The sequence below is a fragment of the Chelonia mydas genome, chromosome 7 (assembly GCF_015237465.2).
Source record: "Chelonia mydas isolate rCheMyd1 chromosome 7, rCheMyd1.pri.v2, whole genome shotgun sequence".
Taxonomy (NCBI): Eukaryota; Metazoa; Chordata; order Testudines; family Cheloniidae; genus Chelonia; species Chelonia mydas.
Genome location: NC_057853.1, coordinates 89,791,918 through 89,811,206, shown reverse-complemented (window position 1 = coordinate 89,811,206; position 19,289 = coordinate 89,791,918). Strand labels below are relative to the sequence as shown.

At 40.7% G+C, this 19,289-nt stretch overlaps 1 protein-coding gene across 7 annotated transcripts in view; it reads left to right on the top strand.

The window, feature by feature from the left end:
• The window catches only part of LOC102938945 (putative lysosomal acid lipase/cholesteryl ester hydrolase), a 144,104-nt gene that overhangs the window by 9,367 nt on the left and 115,448 nt on the right, over positions 1–19,289 (top strand). For 5 of the 7 annotated variants that reach the window (XR_005226291.2, XR_006292533.1, XR_005226294.2 and 2 more), the window contains exons 4-9: positions 2,160–2,358; positions 3,991–4,100; positions 4,611–4,747; positions 7,031–7,177; positions 9,555–9,626; positions 11,742–11,813. Coding sequence is in view for 3 of the 7 variants with exons in the window: in XM_037905547.2 (XP_037761475.1) it covers positions 2,160–2,358; positions 3,991–4,100; positions 4,611–4,747; positions 7,031–7,177; positions 9,555–9,626; positions 11,742–11,813 (737 nt within the window). In the remaining 4 variants the exon portion in view is untranslated. Of the gene's footprint in view, positions 1–2,159; positions 2,359–3,990; positions 4,101–4,610; positions 4,748–7,030; positions 7,178–9,554; positions 9,627–11,384; positions 11,439–11,741; positions 11,814–13,557; positions 15,566–19,289 lie in introns of those variants that run through there. The other 2 variants (XM_037905544.2, XM_037905549.2) reach the window with 2 other exon arrangements.

Genomic DNA, 19,289 nt, shown 5'->3' with positions numbered 1-19,289 from the left:
AGCAATGCCCCTCTGCCATGTACATTGGTCAAACTGGACAGTCTCTACGTAAAAGAGTAAATGGACACAAATCAGATGTCAAGAATTATAACATTCATAAACTAGTCGGAGAACACTTCAATCTCTCTGGTCACGCAATCACAGACATGAAGGTCGCTATCTTACAACGAAAAAACTTCAAATCCAGACTCCAGCGAGAAACTACTGAATTGGAATTCATTTGCAAATTGGATACCATTAATTTAGGCTTAAATAGAGACTGGGAGTGGCTAAGTCATTATGCAAGGTAGCCTATTTCCCCTTGTTCCCCCCCCCCCCCCCCGACGTTCTGGTTAAACTTGGATTTATGCTGGAAATGGCCCACCTTGATTGTCATGCACATTGTGGGTAGAGTGGTCAGTTTGGATGAGCTATTACCAGCAGGAGAGTGAGTTTGTGTGTGTATGGGGGTGGAGGGGTGAGAAAAACCTGGATTTGTGCTGGAAATGGCCCACCTTGATTATCATGCACATTGTAGGGAGAGTGGTCACTTTGGATAGGCTACTACCAGCAGGAGAGTGAGTTTGTGTGTGTGGTTTTTGGAGGGGGGTGAGGGGGTGAGAGAACCTGGATTTGTGCAGGAAATGGCCCACCTTGATTATCATACACATTGTGAAGAGAGTGGTCACTTTGGATGGGCTATTACCAGCAGGAGAGTGAGTTTGGGGGGGGGGGGGCGGAGGGTGGAAAAACCTGGATTTGTGCTGGAAATGGCCCAACTTGATGATCACTTTAGATAAGCTATTACCAGCAGGAGAGTGGGGTGGGAGGAGGTATTGTTTCATGGTCTCTGTGTATATAATGTCTTCTGCAGTTTCCACAGTATGCATCCGATGAAGTGAGCTGTAGCTCACGAAAGCTCATGCTCAAATAAATTGGTTAGTCTCTAAGGTGCCACAAGTACTCCTTTTCTTTTTGCGAATACAGACTAACACGGCTGTTACTCTGAGAAGTGAAGATAGATTATGCTTCTGTAGGTTTTTTTATTGAATCTTTCATCTGTAACATAAGCAAATAAAGTGAAGTTTCCTGTCTCAAAAGAGTGATGAGGAGGTGAAGGAGGAAGCAGTATCAAAATTCATGTTTTGTAAAATACTTTTAATTTTCTAAACACAAGGATTACTGAGCAACTTTTGTCAAGTAGGATCCCCTAGAAGAAGAATGAAGACTTCAAAGTTCATGTTGACTTCAAGCTGTTATGGACCTGGTATCTTTTCCCAAACAGTGTATATTTACTACTGACAGAATTCATAGGGCACATATTTCATAATGTTTCTGTTGCAATATCTGAGAAATGTGAATGGGATTAATTGCTGTTATGTATGACATTATCTTTTGAAGTGAAAGTCCACAACAGTCTACAGTTTCACAGCTGCAAAAACTGTAAGGGAAATTTTGTTGAGTTAAAAAGAAAAATGGCAATGACTTTCTATTTGTTAATGAGTGCTAAAAATCAACATCAGTACGTGAATGGAAGGTATTAAAGTAAGTTCACCTTCCATTCCCAGTTTCCATTCCCATGCTCCTACGCATTCTGAGAACCTGCAGCAGATGTTAATGTTGATACAAAGTGGAAGGGGATCTGATGCTAAAGACAGTGGTACACCATCTTAGTTTGTCATTGTCTTAGCCTGAAAAGCCTGATCCCTGGAATTCACCTATAAGAATGCCTTCTACGGCCTTGTGAGAAGAGGAGGGGAGCAAGGACAATGAAGAAAAGCTAGCATGCCTTCAGGATCAGGCCTCTTATAAATAGCACTCTCTATGTTCTTGCTGTAGTTCCTGCTTTTCTCGGGTTTCCTTGTTGCAAACCTGCTTTTGGGTGTGTGTGAAATACTAGGGCCTTTTGCTCTAGTTAAGAACCTAATGTAATGTTTTTAAACCCATAACAATAAAATAACTTTTTCTTTAAAAACCTGCTATTGTGGAAGATTACAGTGCATGAATTTAAGACATTGTGAGTATGATAAAGGCTGCTAATCTTACAGTCCTATAGCTTAACCACTCAAATATAGATATGAAGCAAATATTGAATACTCACTAGAATTTGTGTCAGGAGTTCAGTGCCAGGAGAACATGAAGCTTTGATTTTTAACTACATAACATGCTTTATCTTTCAGGTCCCAAGCCCGCTGTTTTTCTGCAGCATGGTTTTCTTGCAGATGGTAGTAACTGGATCACAAATTTGGACAACAACAGCCTGGGCTTTATGCTCGCAGATGCTGGCTATGATGTTTGGATGGGAAACAGCAGGGGGAACACATGGTCTAGAAAGCATAAACACTATACAGTGAAGCAAGAGGAATTCTGGGTTTTCAGGTAGCTGGATCTCATTTCTGAGGAGTGCTGTTTATTACATGTTATACATGCTGTCAACAGGAACCACTCCTTTCCTTCCCTCATTTCCTCCATGATACCATGCCCCCACTATTAGCGCTGTGCCGATCACTGAATTTTTGGTTTCCTGGAAGTTCTTGGAGCCGAGAGAGTAGAGGTTGGTTTGGGTCAAACTGAAACACTTTTTGAATTTTTGGTGAATTGAAAAAGTAGGAAAAATTTCCTTTTGGGTTGAATGAAACGAGTTGTTTCCAGGCATTTTTAAAAAATAAAAGGAAACGAAGGTTTCAATTCACAGCCAAGGCAGTAGGGTTTCCCCCTTAGCCCAGCGGTCAGGGCATTGTTTTTGAATGTGGGAGACTCAGGTTTGAATTCCTGCTGGGGAGCAGGGACTGGAACCCAGGTCTTTTCCTTCAGCCACTGGGGATATAGTTGTTCTCTCTCCTGCTCTCTGTCTGGCCCAATGACTATTCATGCACTTTTTTATACAAAGTGAGACAGCTTCAAGAGAGGAGATTGAGACCCCCCACCCCTAATACCCCATAGCCAGGACTCCCTCCCATCCCTTCCCTTGAAATTTCTTTGGCCAAATCTGCATTTTTTTGGCAAAAAAACTGTTCAACTGAAAAACTTCACCCTGCTCTCACCCAATCTCAAAGAAGATATATTGGAATTGGAAAAAGTTGAGGAAAAGGGCAACAAAAATGATTAGGGGTATGGAACGGCTGGCATATAAGGAGAGATTAATAAAACTGGGACTTTTCAACTTGGAAAAGAGACAACTAAGGGGGGATATAAAAGAGGTCTAAAAGTCATGACTGGTGTGGAGAAAGTAAATAAGGAAGTGTTATTTACTCCTCATAACACAAGAACTAGGGATCACCAAATGAAATTAATAGGCAGCAGATTTAAAACAAACAAAAGGAAGTATTTCTTCACACAGTGCACAGTCAACCTGTGGAACTCCTTGCCAGAGGATGTTGTGAAGGCCAAGACTATAACAGGGTTAAAAAAAGAACTAGATAGGTTCATGGAGGGAAGGCCCATCAATGGCTATTAGTCAGGATGGGCAGGGATGGTGTCCCTAGCCTCTGTTTGCCAAAAGCTGGGAATGGGTGACCGGATGGATCACTTGATTACCTGTTCTGTTCATTCCCTCTGGATGCACCTGGCGTTGGCCACTGTCGGAAGACAAGGATACTGGGCTAGATGGACCTTTGGTCTGACCCAGTATGGCTGTTCTTATGCTCTGTCAACTACCCCACTTCAGTAACAGATTAAACAAGATTGTGCCACTCCAATTTTATATCCTGGTTATATATGTGCTAATATGCTAATAGTGTGGGGAACTATAAATTTGCTGTAATGGCCTGATCCTGCCTTCATTGAAATCAATGAGAAAATTCCCATTGACTTGAGTGGTGCAGGATCAAGCCCTAAGTGAATCTTTGTCAGAGTTTGGCTGTTTGGAATCAACCTTTGGAAGTTTTTGTTCATTCTTATCTGACTAATCTTCAATGTACTAAAGTTCCATTCAATAGTTCTACTCTGTGTATGTTGATATGGAAATTTTATAGCTTTATTTATATAGCCATCTTCTTGTCTTTGTTATAGTTTTGATGAAATGGCTAAATACGACCTTCCTGCCGCTATAAACTTTATTGTGAATAAAACTGGACAGGAGAGAATCTATTACATTGGCCATTCACAGGGTACCACTATAGGTATGTTAAGAAATTTAATTTAACTTAAATACATTGTTTTAAAAGAGAGATTTGCATGCTTTTGGTTAAATAATGATAAAATACGGATTTACTAGTACAGTTTGTTTTGTGTCCTCATTAGAACTAAAAGGCTAGAGAATTAACTTTCACCTATTTATTTGAAGTGAAAACGTATAAAACAGTAAATTAAGCTAATAGACTATGTTATTCATCCAATTTATGTAAAAACAAATATTCTAAAGAGTTGTGAAAGTGTATATGAAAAATCATAGATTCATCACTCCAGCTAGAATTTGATGCTCAGGTCAACCTTTAATTAACCAAACCAGTATTTAAAGAAATACAGGACTGATGCTAATTCAAATTGTTCTCTAAACACATACACAATTTCCAAATTCAGAACTTAAAACATACTACTTAAAACATACTCTATAATGAAAACAAGCCCTAGCTAAAAATCTGATTTAGTTTCTGTCAAATATTGTCTTAAGCTGTCATATTTTTTTACAGCTTTCATCGCATTTTCAACTATGCCGGAGCTGGCTAAGAAAATAAAAATGTTTTTTGCATTGGCACCTGTAGCCACAATCAAGTTCTCCACTAGCCCTCTGACAAAACTTGGAGTGCTTCCAGAGCTGCTGCTCAAGGTATGTATTTTAGTCAAGATATTTGTTTTAAACCTAAATGAGTATTTTTCCCATTTAAAATGGTTTTAGTAGGGAATATAAATAAAACTGCGTGTAGACTTAATGCATATGAATGTGCCTCTCTTGCGATGTACACACTTGTACAGAAGATTAACATTCACAACATGAGTTCTAAGCCAAATTTTGACTTTGTATCAGTATATGTCCAGAATTGCTCTGTGATGGTTTTCTGTATTGATAACTGCGTAATTGAGAGTAGAATTTGCCCCAGTGACCACAAAATGTATTTGATGCTGCCCACTGCGCTCCATGTTCCACATTAAAAAAAAAAAAGTGAGTAATAATGTAAAAGCAGACATTTGTTTTGATGATGATGGATCACATGCTATCTGAAAACACTGTTTATCTTTGTACCATACACAAGGATGTTGAAAGCCTTCAAAATGGGAGAATTGAACCAGCAGGCTGAGAAATTTAAATACATGACAGGAGAAGCTAGGGGAAGGTCAAAACTTAAAATGTATCTTATAAACAGGGCTTAACCTGAAAGCATCAGTATTCCATTTACTCATTTGCACATGGTTCTAGGACTTGTGTTTCCAAAAAGCCATGACTGGTATATATAAATTAGTCAATGTTAGTAGGGTCATGTGATATCCTTTCTTCCTTTATATAGAATATTTTCCATTTGTCATCAGTTTCTGCAGATTTATTTAGCAATCACCTCTGTGTACTTCAGTCTTTATATAGATTTTTCCATTGATAAACTCACATATTCCACTCCATTAAATTGGTATGGCTCCTAGAGACCCTGTTTAATCTAATGCCTGCTTCTTGGGCAGGCGAGTATTAGCATAAATGCTGATCCCATTAAGGAGAGTTGGGCTGGTAAATAATACTGTGGTGCTTTTTCAGACCTGAAATTCTAAATTCTTATTTTTCACACAAGTTGCCAAACAAAGAGTGAGAAGAAACAGAAGGAGGATACAATGAAGATGTTCACTAGCTGCTGTGTATAGGGGCTGGACTGCCCACCTCCATCCACCCAGCTATCCTTTAGTGGGAGAAGGAGGGGGAGCCATGTGAGTTATGGCAGAGGAGGTTTTAGATATTGGAAGTGTCACCTTATCTCTGTTAGGCGTAATGTACCTTTTCTAACCATAGGACATATCTTGAATAGATATTTTTGTGTATTGTAACTGCCACTGGCTCTCCTTCTCTCCTCAGACAGATAGAGATGAGGCCAAATAACACCTGCCAGCTCACTCTGTCCCTCTTCTCATAGTGAAGATGGCTGCTTCGTTAGAATAATAGGCTGATCAGTGTCCCCAGTTAAGAGACTTTTATTTTATAGAAAAATGCACCTGTTCACATGGTGCTGTGAAACTTGACCCAGTCACAGTGACTTGCACAGTGAGCTATTGTGGAACCACCCAATAAACCATAAACTAGTGGATAGGTCATCGACTTTGTGCTGTGTCAGTGTGAGTAAAAAGCACTCTGTAGATCATGTTCAAACCCTTGGACTTTTTAAAAATATCTTGCAAGAGGAAACTGCCACCACAACGCAAGCTTGGTTTTATTCACATCGTTTGAATTGAGGAAGCTTCAAATATCAAGCATCCCAATTTAAGCAGATGTAGCTTAAAATATTTAACCTTTAGCAGAAATCTGACATGCCCTCTCTGACTTAATGAATATAGAACTGATAAAACTTTTTAAAAAATTGGAATTTTCATGGATTTTCTTTGGGTAGCCATGAATAATTTATTCTGTTCTTAACTTGATAGCAAAGGTACTAATTATATATTTCACTACAGAGTAATGATCTAGGCCGGGGTAGGCAACCTATGGCACGCGTGCTAAAGGCGGCACGCAAGCTGATTTTCAGTGGCACTTACACTGCCCGGGTCCTGGCCACCAGTCCGGGGGGCTCTGCATTTTAATTTAATTTTAAGTGAAGCTTCTTAAATATTTTAAAAACCTTGTTTACTTTACATACAACAATAGTTTAGTTATATATTATAGACTTATAGAAAGAGGCCTTCTAAAAACGTTAAAATGTATTACTGGCACGCGAAACCTTAAATTAGAGTAAATAAATGAAGACTCGGCACACCACTTCTGAAAGGTTGCTGACCCCTGATCTAGGCACACATGGAGTGTAATGAGAAACATTTCTTAATTTTTCTTTTATGAATTGAAGTAGTTATCCCAAGAAAGCTAAAGTATGAGTAAAAGTAAATAGCCTTCTGTTATGTCTATTTGCTTATTATTTTGCAGGATATGTTTGGAAAGAAGCAATTCCTTCCCCAGAGTTCATTGCTGAAGTGGCTTGCCACTCATGTTTGTACCCACAGATTACTGGATGACCTTTGTGGCAATTTCTTCTTTCTTATATGTGGTTTTGATGAGAGAAACTTAAACATGGTATGTTCTGTATACACCTAGCAATCATCTCCTTGTGACTTTAAGAGTATAGACTATGATCTAGGAGTGTTTATACTCCATAGGTACCTTAAAAGAAGTTTAATACCTTCTAGTTCTTGAGAGATTGAATGAGTATCTTTTCTTGCTATGGACAGGAGTCCAGCTGCACAGTCCAGTTGATAAAATACATAGAACTAAATTTAAAAATGGATTGAAAAGATGAAACAATTTTTTTGTACTTTGTGGGAAGAACATGGGCAAGATGGATAGATGGTGAAGAGAATTAATGGTATAGAACATGGAGAGAAGGGAGAAGTAAAAATTAGACTTCACAGCTTGGGATATATCCATGTGCAAGAGCTGCTGAGATTTCCAGATCTCATAGTGGACGTATGCAATTGTTTTTCTAGGAGTCAATTTGTACATTTTAAAAGTCTGTAGCTGTTCTGTGTTCCAAACGAAGATTGAAGCACAGGAGACAGTGCGGGTGTGTTGTGGACAAATTGGTTAAGTGCATTTCTAGTCTGAAAAGCAATTTTGTAAAAAATTGTCTACCACGTCCTAATCGGTTACACCAGTACAAATGCATTGGAGGAAATGTTGCAGAGGTGTCGCTGAAGATGCAGTTTAAAGACTGAAGGGATGTATGTTTTGATGAGGGCATAATTTGGCCTGTGGAACCTTTTGTTGCTGGTGATAAAACTTCAGAAGGAAAGAATCCAGCTTGAAATTTCCAGTCTCAAGGTTGAGTTTCCAGAGTTGGGTTTTTGTTTAAAAACCCAACAAAAAACACCAAATAGCAGAACATCTCTCTACATTGCTCTGGACATCTGTGACAGACAATAAACATGGAATCCCACAATGCCACTTTTTAGAATTGGTTTGTGGAGTAGTACTGTAAGCTGGGGGCAGTGGTCGGGACACAATAGTAAGAATACAATGGGCAGGGATGGTGTCTCTAGCCTCTGTTTGCCAGAAGCTGGGAATGGGCAACAGGGGATGGATCACTTGATGATTACTTGTTCTGTTCATTCCCTCTGGGGCACCTGGCATTGGCCACTGTCAGAAGACAGGATACTGGGCTAGATGGAACTTTGGTCTGACCCAGTATGGCCGCTTTTATGTTCTAATAGACATAGGGAGCTTTGGGTTTGGTCATGGAGAGAGTGAGTGCGAATCCGACTGGCCATTCTAGTGGGATCAAGCCACCTGAAAGAGCAATGAAATGGGGACACTCATATGGGGGAGATTGTGCAAAATATTCCCAACAAAACTTTAACTGCAATGTTAAGTTTTTGCTTTTCCATGCAACTGCACTAAAATATTGTGGGGAAAATCTTCAAAATCATTTCTTTTGTCACAAAAGAACTATTTGGGCAAAATCACAATTTGAAATGTGGCCCAATTGATGTCTTGTCATTAACTTCAATAGGTCCAGGATTTCACCCTCAATTAAAAAAAAAAATTTGATTGAAAGTCTGAATATGGCATAATTTATATGAAATAGGGAAAATGCTAATTTTTGTGTGCAGAATTTCCCACTCCCCACACAATTTTGCATAGTTCTAAATTTGGGTAATACTTTACTCTGTCTGAGGATTCAGCTTTCAGGAGACAGTATTTTTAAACTGAAAATAAATGAAGCTTATTTGGAGCAACAGTCTACATTAGTAGAAGTAGGTTGAACAGCGGGTCAAAACTAGTACAGTGTAGGGAGGCATTTAAAAGTTAGAAGAGCTTGGAACGCTTTTGCTAACATTAAAATTTTTAAACTTGTAAATTGATATAAAAATTACTCATGCATATCACTGTCCAGTTTAAAGTCAATATTTATGACAAAATCCTTGTATTAAGGACACCATAGACTATTAAAACTGAAGTGTTTTTTCTAAATTTAGTTTGCTTTTCATTCAGCTGGGAAACAAAGCTAGAGTGGTTAGTTTCACTTTTGCTTCTAGTAACTTAAGCAATACTATTCTCCTTGTTTTTTTCAATGTGTTAGGAGAAGGCTTACATCTTTTCCTTCGCAACCATGCTTTGGTTTTTGTTTTTTGGAAAAAACTCAGACCAAAACATTGAAACATTCCTAGTCAGATTCAGTTTCTTGGTGTGTTTTTTTTTTAAGTGTAATTTTAAGGTAAAATAAAACATCAGCTTTAGATCAAACTTTAGTTTTAAACTAAGTTGACAGTGTTATTCAATTAATGGCAAGACTTAAGCATCCTATCCAGTTTGTATATACTAGTCTACTCTTAACTTTCTGATCAGAACTTATTTCTTTTAAACTTACTCTATTCAGTTGTGCAAAAAGCAATAAAGGATGGAACTGATGCATATTAATAGATGAAAATTGTGATTAACTATGTTGCTGTTGCAGAGCCGAGTCGACGTGTATTCAACACACTGCCCTGCTGGGACATCTGTACAAAACATGATCCATTGGACCCAGGTAGAGCTTCTGAATCTAAAGTGCCTGTTGACCGAGCTTGTTTATAAAATACTGCTGTCAGTGAAATAGGGGTAAAAATGTCAAAATGATCCCATGGTAGCACAACTTTGAGAAGACTCTGGGACTACTAAGGAGAAAGTCAGAACAGCAGGTATTAATCACTGCAAGGGAAACTTTTTAAAGTTTCCCTTTTGATGCAGCATATATTTTTGCATGAGTGCAAAATAATAGGTGCTTCAGATCAGCAGACAGTATTTCTGCCTGCGTTTTAAACTACCATATCAGAGATCAAGTTGCTATAACAAACATTTGATTCTCCTTCAGTAACCTTGGTTTCTGACCATGAGCTACATACTGTAGCAGGGCCAGTGGACAAATTGTGGATAGTTACAGTAGGGTTTTTTTACACTTTGCAGTCCACATACTTGCAATTATTAGGAAAAACTTTTTCACTAGGAGGGTGGTGAAACACTGGAATGCGTTACCTAGGGAGGTGGTAGAATCGCCTTCCTTGGAAGTTTTTAAGGTCAGGCTTGACAAAGCCCTGGCTGGGATGATTTGATTGGGGATTGGTCCTGCTTTGAGCAGGGGGTTGGACTAGATGACCTCCTGAGGTCCCTTCCAACCCTGATATTCTATGATTCAATTAATTTAGTGGCTGTATCTCGGTGGTATAAAGCAGGTGCTGTACTCCTATGCTGCGGGAAGAGATTTCTCATGGAATCAGCATCTGCTGGTCCCTGCATAGGTGCTTGAAAGTAAGATACAATCTTAGAGTCAACCTGGTTGTCTACACAAAGTGTGTGTTGGTCTGGGAAGTATACTTTGAGCTTCCATGGGTTAGGTATCGGGCCTGGAATGAAGTGGGGAGAGGCTCATACAGAAAGCTGGTTTTAAAGATTCATGTTTCTTAGACTGCTGTTTCTGAAAACTTTTGGACTGTAAATAGTACTAAGTAAGTTTTAAAGGAAAACTCCATTGATGTGGTTGTCAGAGTTCAGGGCAACTGCACCTGTATTTGTCCTCCATGGTCCAGCAAGGGCACCCCTTCTAGGCTCCCGGCTGCTCAATTGTCCACCTCTGGCAGAGACCCACATCTCTTTCCGTGCTGACTGGGGTTCTTCAACGCTGCTGCACTGTGAATTCCCCAGCAAGATGGACTGCCTTTAACAGGCCTGCATATGTGCTGCTTTCTCTCCGAAGGCTTTGAACAGATTAATTGCCCCAGTTCTAAGTTACCATGCAGCCCTGTCTAAGCAAGCATATTTATTCTTAAGGTGAAAGCATTACAGATAAAACATACTGAAAACAATTAAAAGAACCTACATGCATGCCAAAAAGCTTACCAGAGATCATCTCCCTTCCCCCGACCCCCCCCAACTCCAGCGAGGGCTTTTGTCAAGCGCCTGAGTGGTTAGCCTGGATTTTTTTTTTTTTTTTTTTGGTGGTATGATCCATTCTTGTTCCCAGAACTGGCTAAGTTTTCTTGTTCCCAAAATGGCTAAGATGGCTTTGTGTGACATGAATTCATTGTTGCTTTGCTGCAATGCAAATGCACCAAAACAACAGCTTTGGCGGAACAAATCTTTACTGCTTAAATAGTGACCTGTAGGCACTGAGCCAGATTTTCTGAAATATACAGACCAATATGCATGTGCAACCCCCAGTTTGGATTAAATCCAGCACAATTGGATGTTTACCTTTTTAAAAATCTGGCCACCTGTGTATTACTTAATAAAATTCTTTATTCCATTTCAGTACATGGTGTCTGCTCCTGCTTCTGGCCATAATCTGTAGGTGAAAATGTGAAATCTAAGACACCTTGTGGAGAAGAAGTGGGCATGGGAATGGTAGGGGGAAGGAGGTGTGGGAATAGTAGAATGAATATTGTAGAAGAACAAAGGCTATAATCAGTTTGGCTTTCCTTTGCTCCAGTTATCTTTGTCTCATTGTATAGGTAAAACAGTACCTCCTCTCCCTGTGGTGTGTTCTTTGTTTTTGAATTTAATCACATAGGATTAAGGCAGTTCTCCAACTAACCATCTTGTTCTTTCTTTACAATTCCTGAGTGCAGACACTGACCTTCATGTTTTTGTGTGAATATTTATGTTTTAGGCCGTTAAATCTGGGGAACTCAAAGCTTATGACTGGGGAAGCAAGGCTGCAAATTTGGCTCACTATAACCAGGTAAAGAAATTTTAATGGAAGTCTTACAATCCTTGAGAAACAAAAAAGAAAACTTCAAAAACTGCCCGGAGACCATGTCAGGCTGTGATCTAGTGAGGCCTTGCAAATTAAGCAGGGACCTGCAGCTGGGATGCAAACATACAGGCCAGGCAGGGGTGGCCAACCTGAACTGAGAAGGAGCCAGAATTTACAAATGTACATTGCCAAAGAGCGCCAGTAATACGGCAGCATCCCCCACATTGGCTCCCGCCCCTGCTCCGAGCACCTCCCACCCACCGGCAGCCCCGCCGATCAGCACCTCCTGCTCCCTCCCCACACCTCCCAATCAGCTGTCTTGTGGCGTGCAAGAGGCTCGCAGGGGGAGTGGGAGGAGCGAGGGCATGGTAGGCTAAGGGGAGGGGGCAGGAAGGGGTTGAGCAGTGAGCACTCCCCTGCACATTAGAAAGTTGGTGCCTATAGCTCCAGCCCTGAAATCGGTGCCTATACAAGGAGCTGCATATTAACTTCTGAAGAGCTGCATGTGGCTCCGGAGCCACAGGTTGGCCACCCCTGATATAGGCGCTAAGAAATTAGACATAAGGTGGCACTGTTGTCTCTGAGTACAGAGTCAGTACAGAGTCAATGCTTCAGATATGACATGGGGTGATACTTTGTTGCAAGAGGTGCAGTAAATAGGTCTTAACCAAGGTCTTGTCTGGAGTTGGGTGCAGGTTTTTCAGTGAATAGTATATTCACCAAAAAAAAAAAAATGCATTTAGGGGGCACTGAATGTATTCACAAATTTGGAAATATTTTCAGCCAAAAGGAGAGAATTTATTTTGAGAATGTCAAACCCATTCATTTTGACCATTCTGAAATGTTTTGACTTTTTTCGTTTTGAAATATATCTACATATTTTAAAAAAGGATAAAACAAAAAAAAATACAAAAATTTCATTTTAGTTTTAGGGTGTGTTTTAGTCTGAAACAATTTTGTTTTTAAATTTCTTTCACTTTAGTGAAAATGTGAAAAAATAATCTGTAGTTAGAAATAAACCAATCCCTCCTGCCCCCCCAGAGTTTTTGGTGTGGCCCTTCAGTTGAAAAATCACTTATTTGCTCATCTTTAGGCCTGACTGTTTTTAGATTATTAGTGAGAAGTGCTGTGAGATCATTAGAGTTGTATAGGCCAAACTTCAGCCTACTTAAATCCCCCCACGTAGCTTAATTTGGATATCAAATTGTTCTCTAGATCTCTGTGCATAGCATTAAAAGTTTACCCTTCTTTTGCTTTACTGTGACTGTAATCTCTTGCAGTAATCCTAGCTTGAGCAGTGCAATACAGACTAGAAACATGCAGGCTCGTTGGTAGGTGTAATTTTACTTTCAGTGTAATAGTGACCTATAAAAGCTGGTTTGGGATTAAAATTTTACATGGTAGACTCTTTGCACACATAACTCATCCAATATTACCTTGCAATGTCCAAAAACCTCATTCTTCCTACTGAGCAGGTTTTAACATGGAGTAGTCAGGGCTTCTCTTGAATTGACTGCTGCTCCCCCAGTGACTGCTGCTCCAGAGCAAAGAAAGGGAAGGGCTAGGATTCTGTCTTCTTCTATCCTCTTGCATTTGCTAATACATTGCAGTACTGCTAGACAACCCATTTAGCAGATGGGCTCTTTCTAAAGACAGAGTTGTCTTTTTTTGTATATATGCTTTCATTTTTAAAAGATTACAATCTTTTTCTCCCCGTCCCCTCCCATAGTCTACCCCTCCATTCTACAAAGTAAAAGATATGACTGTGCCAACTGTACTGTGGACTGGTGGACATGACTGGCTTGCAGACTCGAAGGATGTTGGCATGTTGCTCACTCAAGTCACTAATCTGGTTTACCACAAACACATTCCTGAATGGGAACATCTGGATTTCATCTGGGGTCTCGATGCACCCCATCGCATGTATAAAGAAATCATTAATGAGATGAGCACATATCTGTAAAACTGTCCGGGGTGTGTGGGGTTAAAATCTTGCTAAATGCCTCTCTTGGAATGTGTGGTGTTGTCATGGCAATAGCACCACATTTTTATTTATAATGCCTTTAAAAATGCCAATAATGACTACTGGTTTGGATTAATATCTATTTTTGATGTAAACAGTGTTATTTCTTTCATTCTTACAGTCCCTTTCCTGTCTTGCTGGCTTCATGCAATGTGGTAATACTGTCAGAAAACAGTAATGTGCCTTTGCCTAGAGGAAATATCAATAAATCTACATGGATTTAAAATAGATTTTAAAAAGACAAATTAACCCACTTCGCATGTCAGCAGCCTGAAAGTTCAAAAGATAAGCACTTGCCCCTGAATAAAATATTAACATGGGTTTGAAAATCAAATACAGTAGAACCTCAGTTACCAACACCTTGGGATTGGACGTTGTTTGTAACTCTGAACAAAACGTTATGGTTGTTGTTTCAAAAGTTTATAACTATACATTGATTCAATACAGCTTGAAACTTTACTATGCAGAAGAAAAATGCTGCTTTCCCTTTATTTTTTTAGTAGTTTGTTTAACACAGTACTGTACTTTTTTTTTTTTTTTTTGTCTCTGCTGCTGCCTGACTGTGTACTTCTGGTTCCAAATGAGGTGTGTGGTTGACAGGTCAGTTCATAAATCTGGTGTTCATAACTCTGAGGTTCTACTGTAGATCTTTCCAAACCTTTTAGTAGTGCTCTTGCTCATACAGTGACAGTTTAACACTGGCAGCACAGGAACCAAAGACACCTAGCTATTTTCTCTTGTGCTTTAATCATAACTTAGCCATATTTTAACAGCTAAACCTGTCAGTTTACTTTCTTCCTAATATTACTCCAAGAGGAATCCATGCTGACACTGAATGCTTTCAGCGCCAGTTGGAGTCACATATTCTGGGTCTGATTCACTATTGCATTATTCCAGACTTCACTGGAGTTACACTGATGTAAAACTACACTAAGACCCTTTGTTTAAAATGCAAAGAACTGATGAGAATTATTACTTATTGTTTGACCTTGCAAATTGCTGGGAGAAGCAAACAGGTTAAAAGAAAACAATGCTTTCTGTAACAGTTACTTGTTATGAGTTGCAGTGAAAAGGGTGGAAGATGTATGTAATTTATTTTTTTGCACTGATAACCACTAGAAAAAAAGGCTCAAATATGTAGTACTGGCGGAGGAGGGGCCAAAGGTAACAATTCTGTAATTCAGGTATATTGTGCCTACATTTTCACTAGAACTCTATCCATAATCAGCGGCTTCAATGAAGAGCTAGGAGATCATAGGCTTTCTAGAGCAGAGCAGGCATTAAACCCAAGGTCTCCAGAGTCCCAGTCTGTAATCCTAACCACAAAGCCATCCTTTCTCCATTGGCTTCCTCCTCTATTTGATATAGAAAATATTAGATGTTAAACTCTTGGTGGCGAATTCTTTGTAAATAAACTAGAAAAAAGCCATAATTTTGGAGTTTTTTACTCCTTATCGAGGCTCAGGGAGTCCCTTGCATTTATAAGTTCTGGTACTTTAATTTTTTTTTAAAAAATTGCTCTTAATATCCTAGTTGTGACTCCTAACAGAGCCCTATGCTCTGTACTCCTGGTATTGGCATTTGCTTTAAATTACTTTCAGTTACTTTAAAAAGGAAGTCTCTGAAAGAGTGTGAACTGGTTTGGACAGCTGTCATCGCAGTGCATGATCATTAATGCTTTAAATATTTTTCAATAAATCGGGATGATCTGTCAGAGCTTGGAATGGTGTTTTCTGTTACGTTGCATGTAGTTTTACATATGCATATATGATGTTTGTCAAAAATATTTCATTGACATAGGTGTCCAGGACGGATACAATGTAGGGATAAGGTAGCAGACTAAACGCCCATGCACACTTCACCCCAGTCGTGAAAGGGTCACTCTCTAGAGCTAATAGATCGTTCATTTAGTCTCTGGCTTCTCATGTGAGACTTTCAAGAAGGGTGCCAATTTTGATAACGTGTTCACAGGAACCAGACTGAGACCCCAACACATGGTTTTTAAGCCTCCATACGGTAGGTTATGACTTCTCCTCACACCAGTGACCTGGGGAAAAGGCTTCCTTCTTCACACTCGTAGTCACAATCCCATTACCCCGTTGTCTGTTAATCTGATATACAGTGAATAACAATGTTGCTATGCAGTGGCCTAGTCTCAAGACTCTCTCTGAGATAGAGAACATGAATTTCATTTATTGTCTCCATACACTGAACATGAGCTGCAAATTACATTTGAACATTAGGGTTTCCCCCTTTGGAACATGTTTGATCTTAAACTCAGCAAGTTCATGTTGTGAGTAAAGTAGAGAATGAGCATTTGGGTAGCTGGGTCCACAAACTATCAACTTTCCCTAGGTTGCTGCCCTGGGGAGTCCCAGCATGAGTGGAGGCAGCACAAAAGCAGCATCCCATGTTCCACAGGAGCCTCTGCAAAGTTTCTGTTCTTTGCAGGGACTGGGATAGGGATTATAAACTCCACAACTGCCTCTGTTCCTGTGGAGGTATATCTGCTGGCAGCAGGATGTGCTTGAATACATGGAATGGGAAAAAGCATGCCATATATGCTGGGTGGGGGCAGGAAAATTATTCTAGGGGAGTGTACTGTATTTAAAATGATATAAAATCTTCCGTACCACCCCCTCCTTCTTTGTGCTGGACACAGGTGCTGATAAATGTCCTAAGGTAGCACATGCCTGCACCTATTTCTCTTCGGATTGGGCATAGACCCCCCTTTGTTTACGTGGAGCTGGAAGCCCCTGACACAAAAACCAATAGCTCATACAGAGGTTCTGAGACTATATATATATAAAAGAATATTAGAGGGAATGGGTACAGATAAATGGGCCAAAAGGCGATGGGGACTTAAAGGAATTTAACAGCAAGAGTGAAACAATAGCACAGTCCCGTCACCCGTCTCTGGAGGTGCCCAAAACAGTCTTCCCCACTTGAGGCCTCTAATCCCACCAGTGGTGCACACAGAATTGAGATATGTTAACCTGGTGAGGTGGCTCCTCAGTTTGGACTTGTGGCCTGGTGGGGTGCACAACTACTCAACCTTCACCTTTCCTCAGGAAGCCTGTGGCCAAAATGTTTATCACCAGCCCCAGTCTAGTAGTGTCTATCACAGTCCTTTTCCCCGAGCTTAGACACACTCATCCAGGGCAACACAGTCCTTCCTCCTCACCGATGCCCACCTATGCATACAAGCCTGCTAATGTGGTACACTCACCCCCAGCTGCTCTCAACTGTCCTGAAATCCTCCAGCTTCTTGCCCCTCTAGGCTGTTGCTCCTCCAGGACTTGGCTGAATGCCCTTAGGTGCCATCTGCTGCCTTACATTATTCCCATCTCCTCACTTGCTGCCCCCCCCTTAAAAGGATGCATCCCTGCATCCTGCTGCAGGTTTTTCAAATAGTCTTTCAGCCATCTGATCAGTCTGCACCTGCTGTTATCTGCTCTTAGGGTTGAGACTGGAGCCAGGTGTGAGTCACGGGAATGCTCTCCTGCTGAGCCTTCCCTGATGCCACATCAAGCATTTACTCATGCTCACTATCCCCATCTTCGTCAGGCCACAGTCATGTTGGGCTTTCTGACCAAGGAACATGGTTTAGGGGTTGTGTGTTGGAACTGGGGGAGACTATAATACAGGACCCCTATGAGTATCTCAGCAGAGATTGGGTGGTTACCCAGGGTTCCAGTGTAGGGTCAGGGTCTGTGCACTGGGCATTCACAGAGGGTTTCAGCCAGTTGTAGTGTACCACAATAGATAGCTCAAATAGCACCTGATGGCTGAAAAGACATCATTAAATTTTCTGTGTAATTTTTGACACTGCACCTTCATTCTAGTCTGGTCTTGTAACATGATTTTGCTTTTAGCTGTTTTGAAAAACCTTGCAGCACCTTGATAGAACCAGCAGAGAAAAACTGAAAAAAAGGGGTTTAAATATTGTAGAAATTTCACCTCTGCCTATTGAAAAAATTAAGGTGGTGACAGTATCAGGACACTGACTTGCACAAAACAGTAGTTAGTTTTAAGATTAAGGCTTTAGATAAATAGTAATTAGTGATAGTTTAAAGTTAGAAATTCAAAATGGTGGACGCAATAATCCTCTCTGAAAGACACAGGGTTAGGGTATGGAAAGTTCCCACAATTCCTAGAGAAGAGCTTTGCTATCTAAAAATAGATCAGAGGGAGGAGCTCTGCTCAAGATGGCATCAAAGAGAGGAGCTTAGCTATCTATAGGTATGATGTAATAGGAATGATCTAGAAATATGATAAGTACAGGAAGCTGATTGGCTGAGCCAGGCTAATACATTATGTTAATGAGCAGACCTTGCAAGAGCAGCCAGTACAGGAACTCCTCACTTAACGCTGTAGTTATGTTCCTGAAAAATGTGACATTAAGCGAATCCAATTTCCCCATAAGAATTAATATAAATGAGGGGGTTAGGTTCTAGGGAAATTTTTCTTCACCAGACAAAAGACTATATTATATATATACAAACGCACACACAGTATAAGTTTTAAACAAACAATTTAATACTGGTACATAGCGATGATGATTGTGAAGCTTGGTTGAGGTGGTGGAGTCAAGAGGGTGGGACATTTCCCAGGGAATGCCTTACTGCTAAATGAACTAGCAATTGACTGAGCCCTCAAGGGTTAACTCTCACACTCTACAAGGCAGCAGAGGAGGGAGGGGAGACAGAGACACACCCTGTGTGTGAGAGAAAAAAATGCACATTTCCCCATCAAGTAGCTGACCCCAGGCTTCAGTACACTGCCTTTTTAATTAAATCAGCTTCCTGAGACCGCAGCTACTGCCTAGAAGCTCCCTCCATTGTGTGTCCCCCCTACTCTATGGAGATGGGGTAAGCAGGGTGCAGGAGCAGGGGGAAGAGGGAGACACCCTGGCATTAGCCCCCTTCTTCCCCCCCATAGCAAGAAGGAGTCTCTGGGAGTGGCTCCAAGGCAAAGAGGGCAGGAGCAGTACATGGCAGTGGGGGGAGGGACAGCTGCTGCACAGGGAATTTAGGGGAGCGGGGGGCTGATGGGGGGCTGGTGGTCCACCCTGGTTCCAACCACCCACCAGCTAGCTGCAACGGGCTGCTCTTCCTGCAAGCAGTGGACAAAACAGGCAGTGGCCAAGCGACGACCGTTAGAAGGGAGCATTTCGCAACTTTAAACGCGCATGTTCCCTAATTGATCAGCAACTTAACATTGACTTTAAGTGAAGAGTTCCTGTAGATAAGGCTGACAGCAGACTTAGTCATGGAGTTTTGGCGGTTTGTGAAGATCAGAAGCCTCAAGAAGCAGCGAGAACATCAGCTGAGACAACTGTAACAGCATCTTGAGAAGATTGCAGAAAGCAGCTACCTGCAGAAGCAGCGGCAGCAGAATCTTCCAGAGGGCAGCAGCTTTAGAACACAGTAGCTACA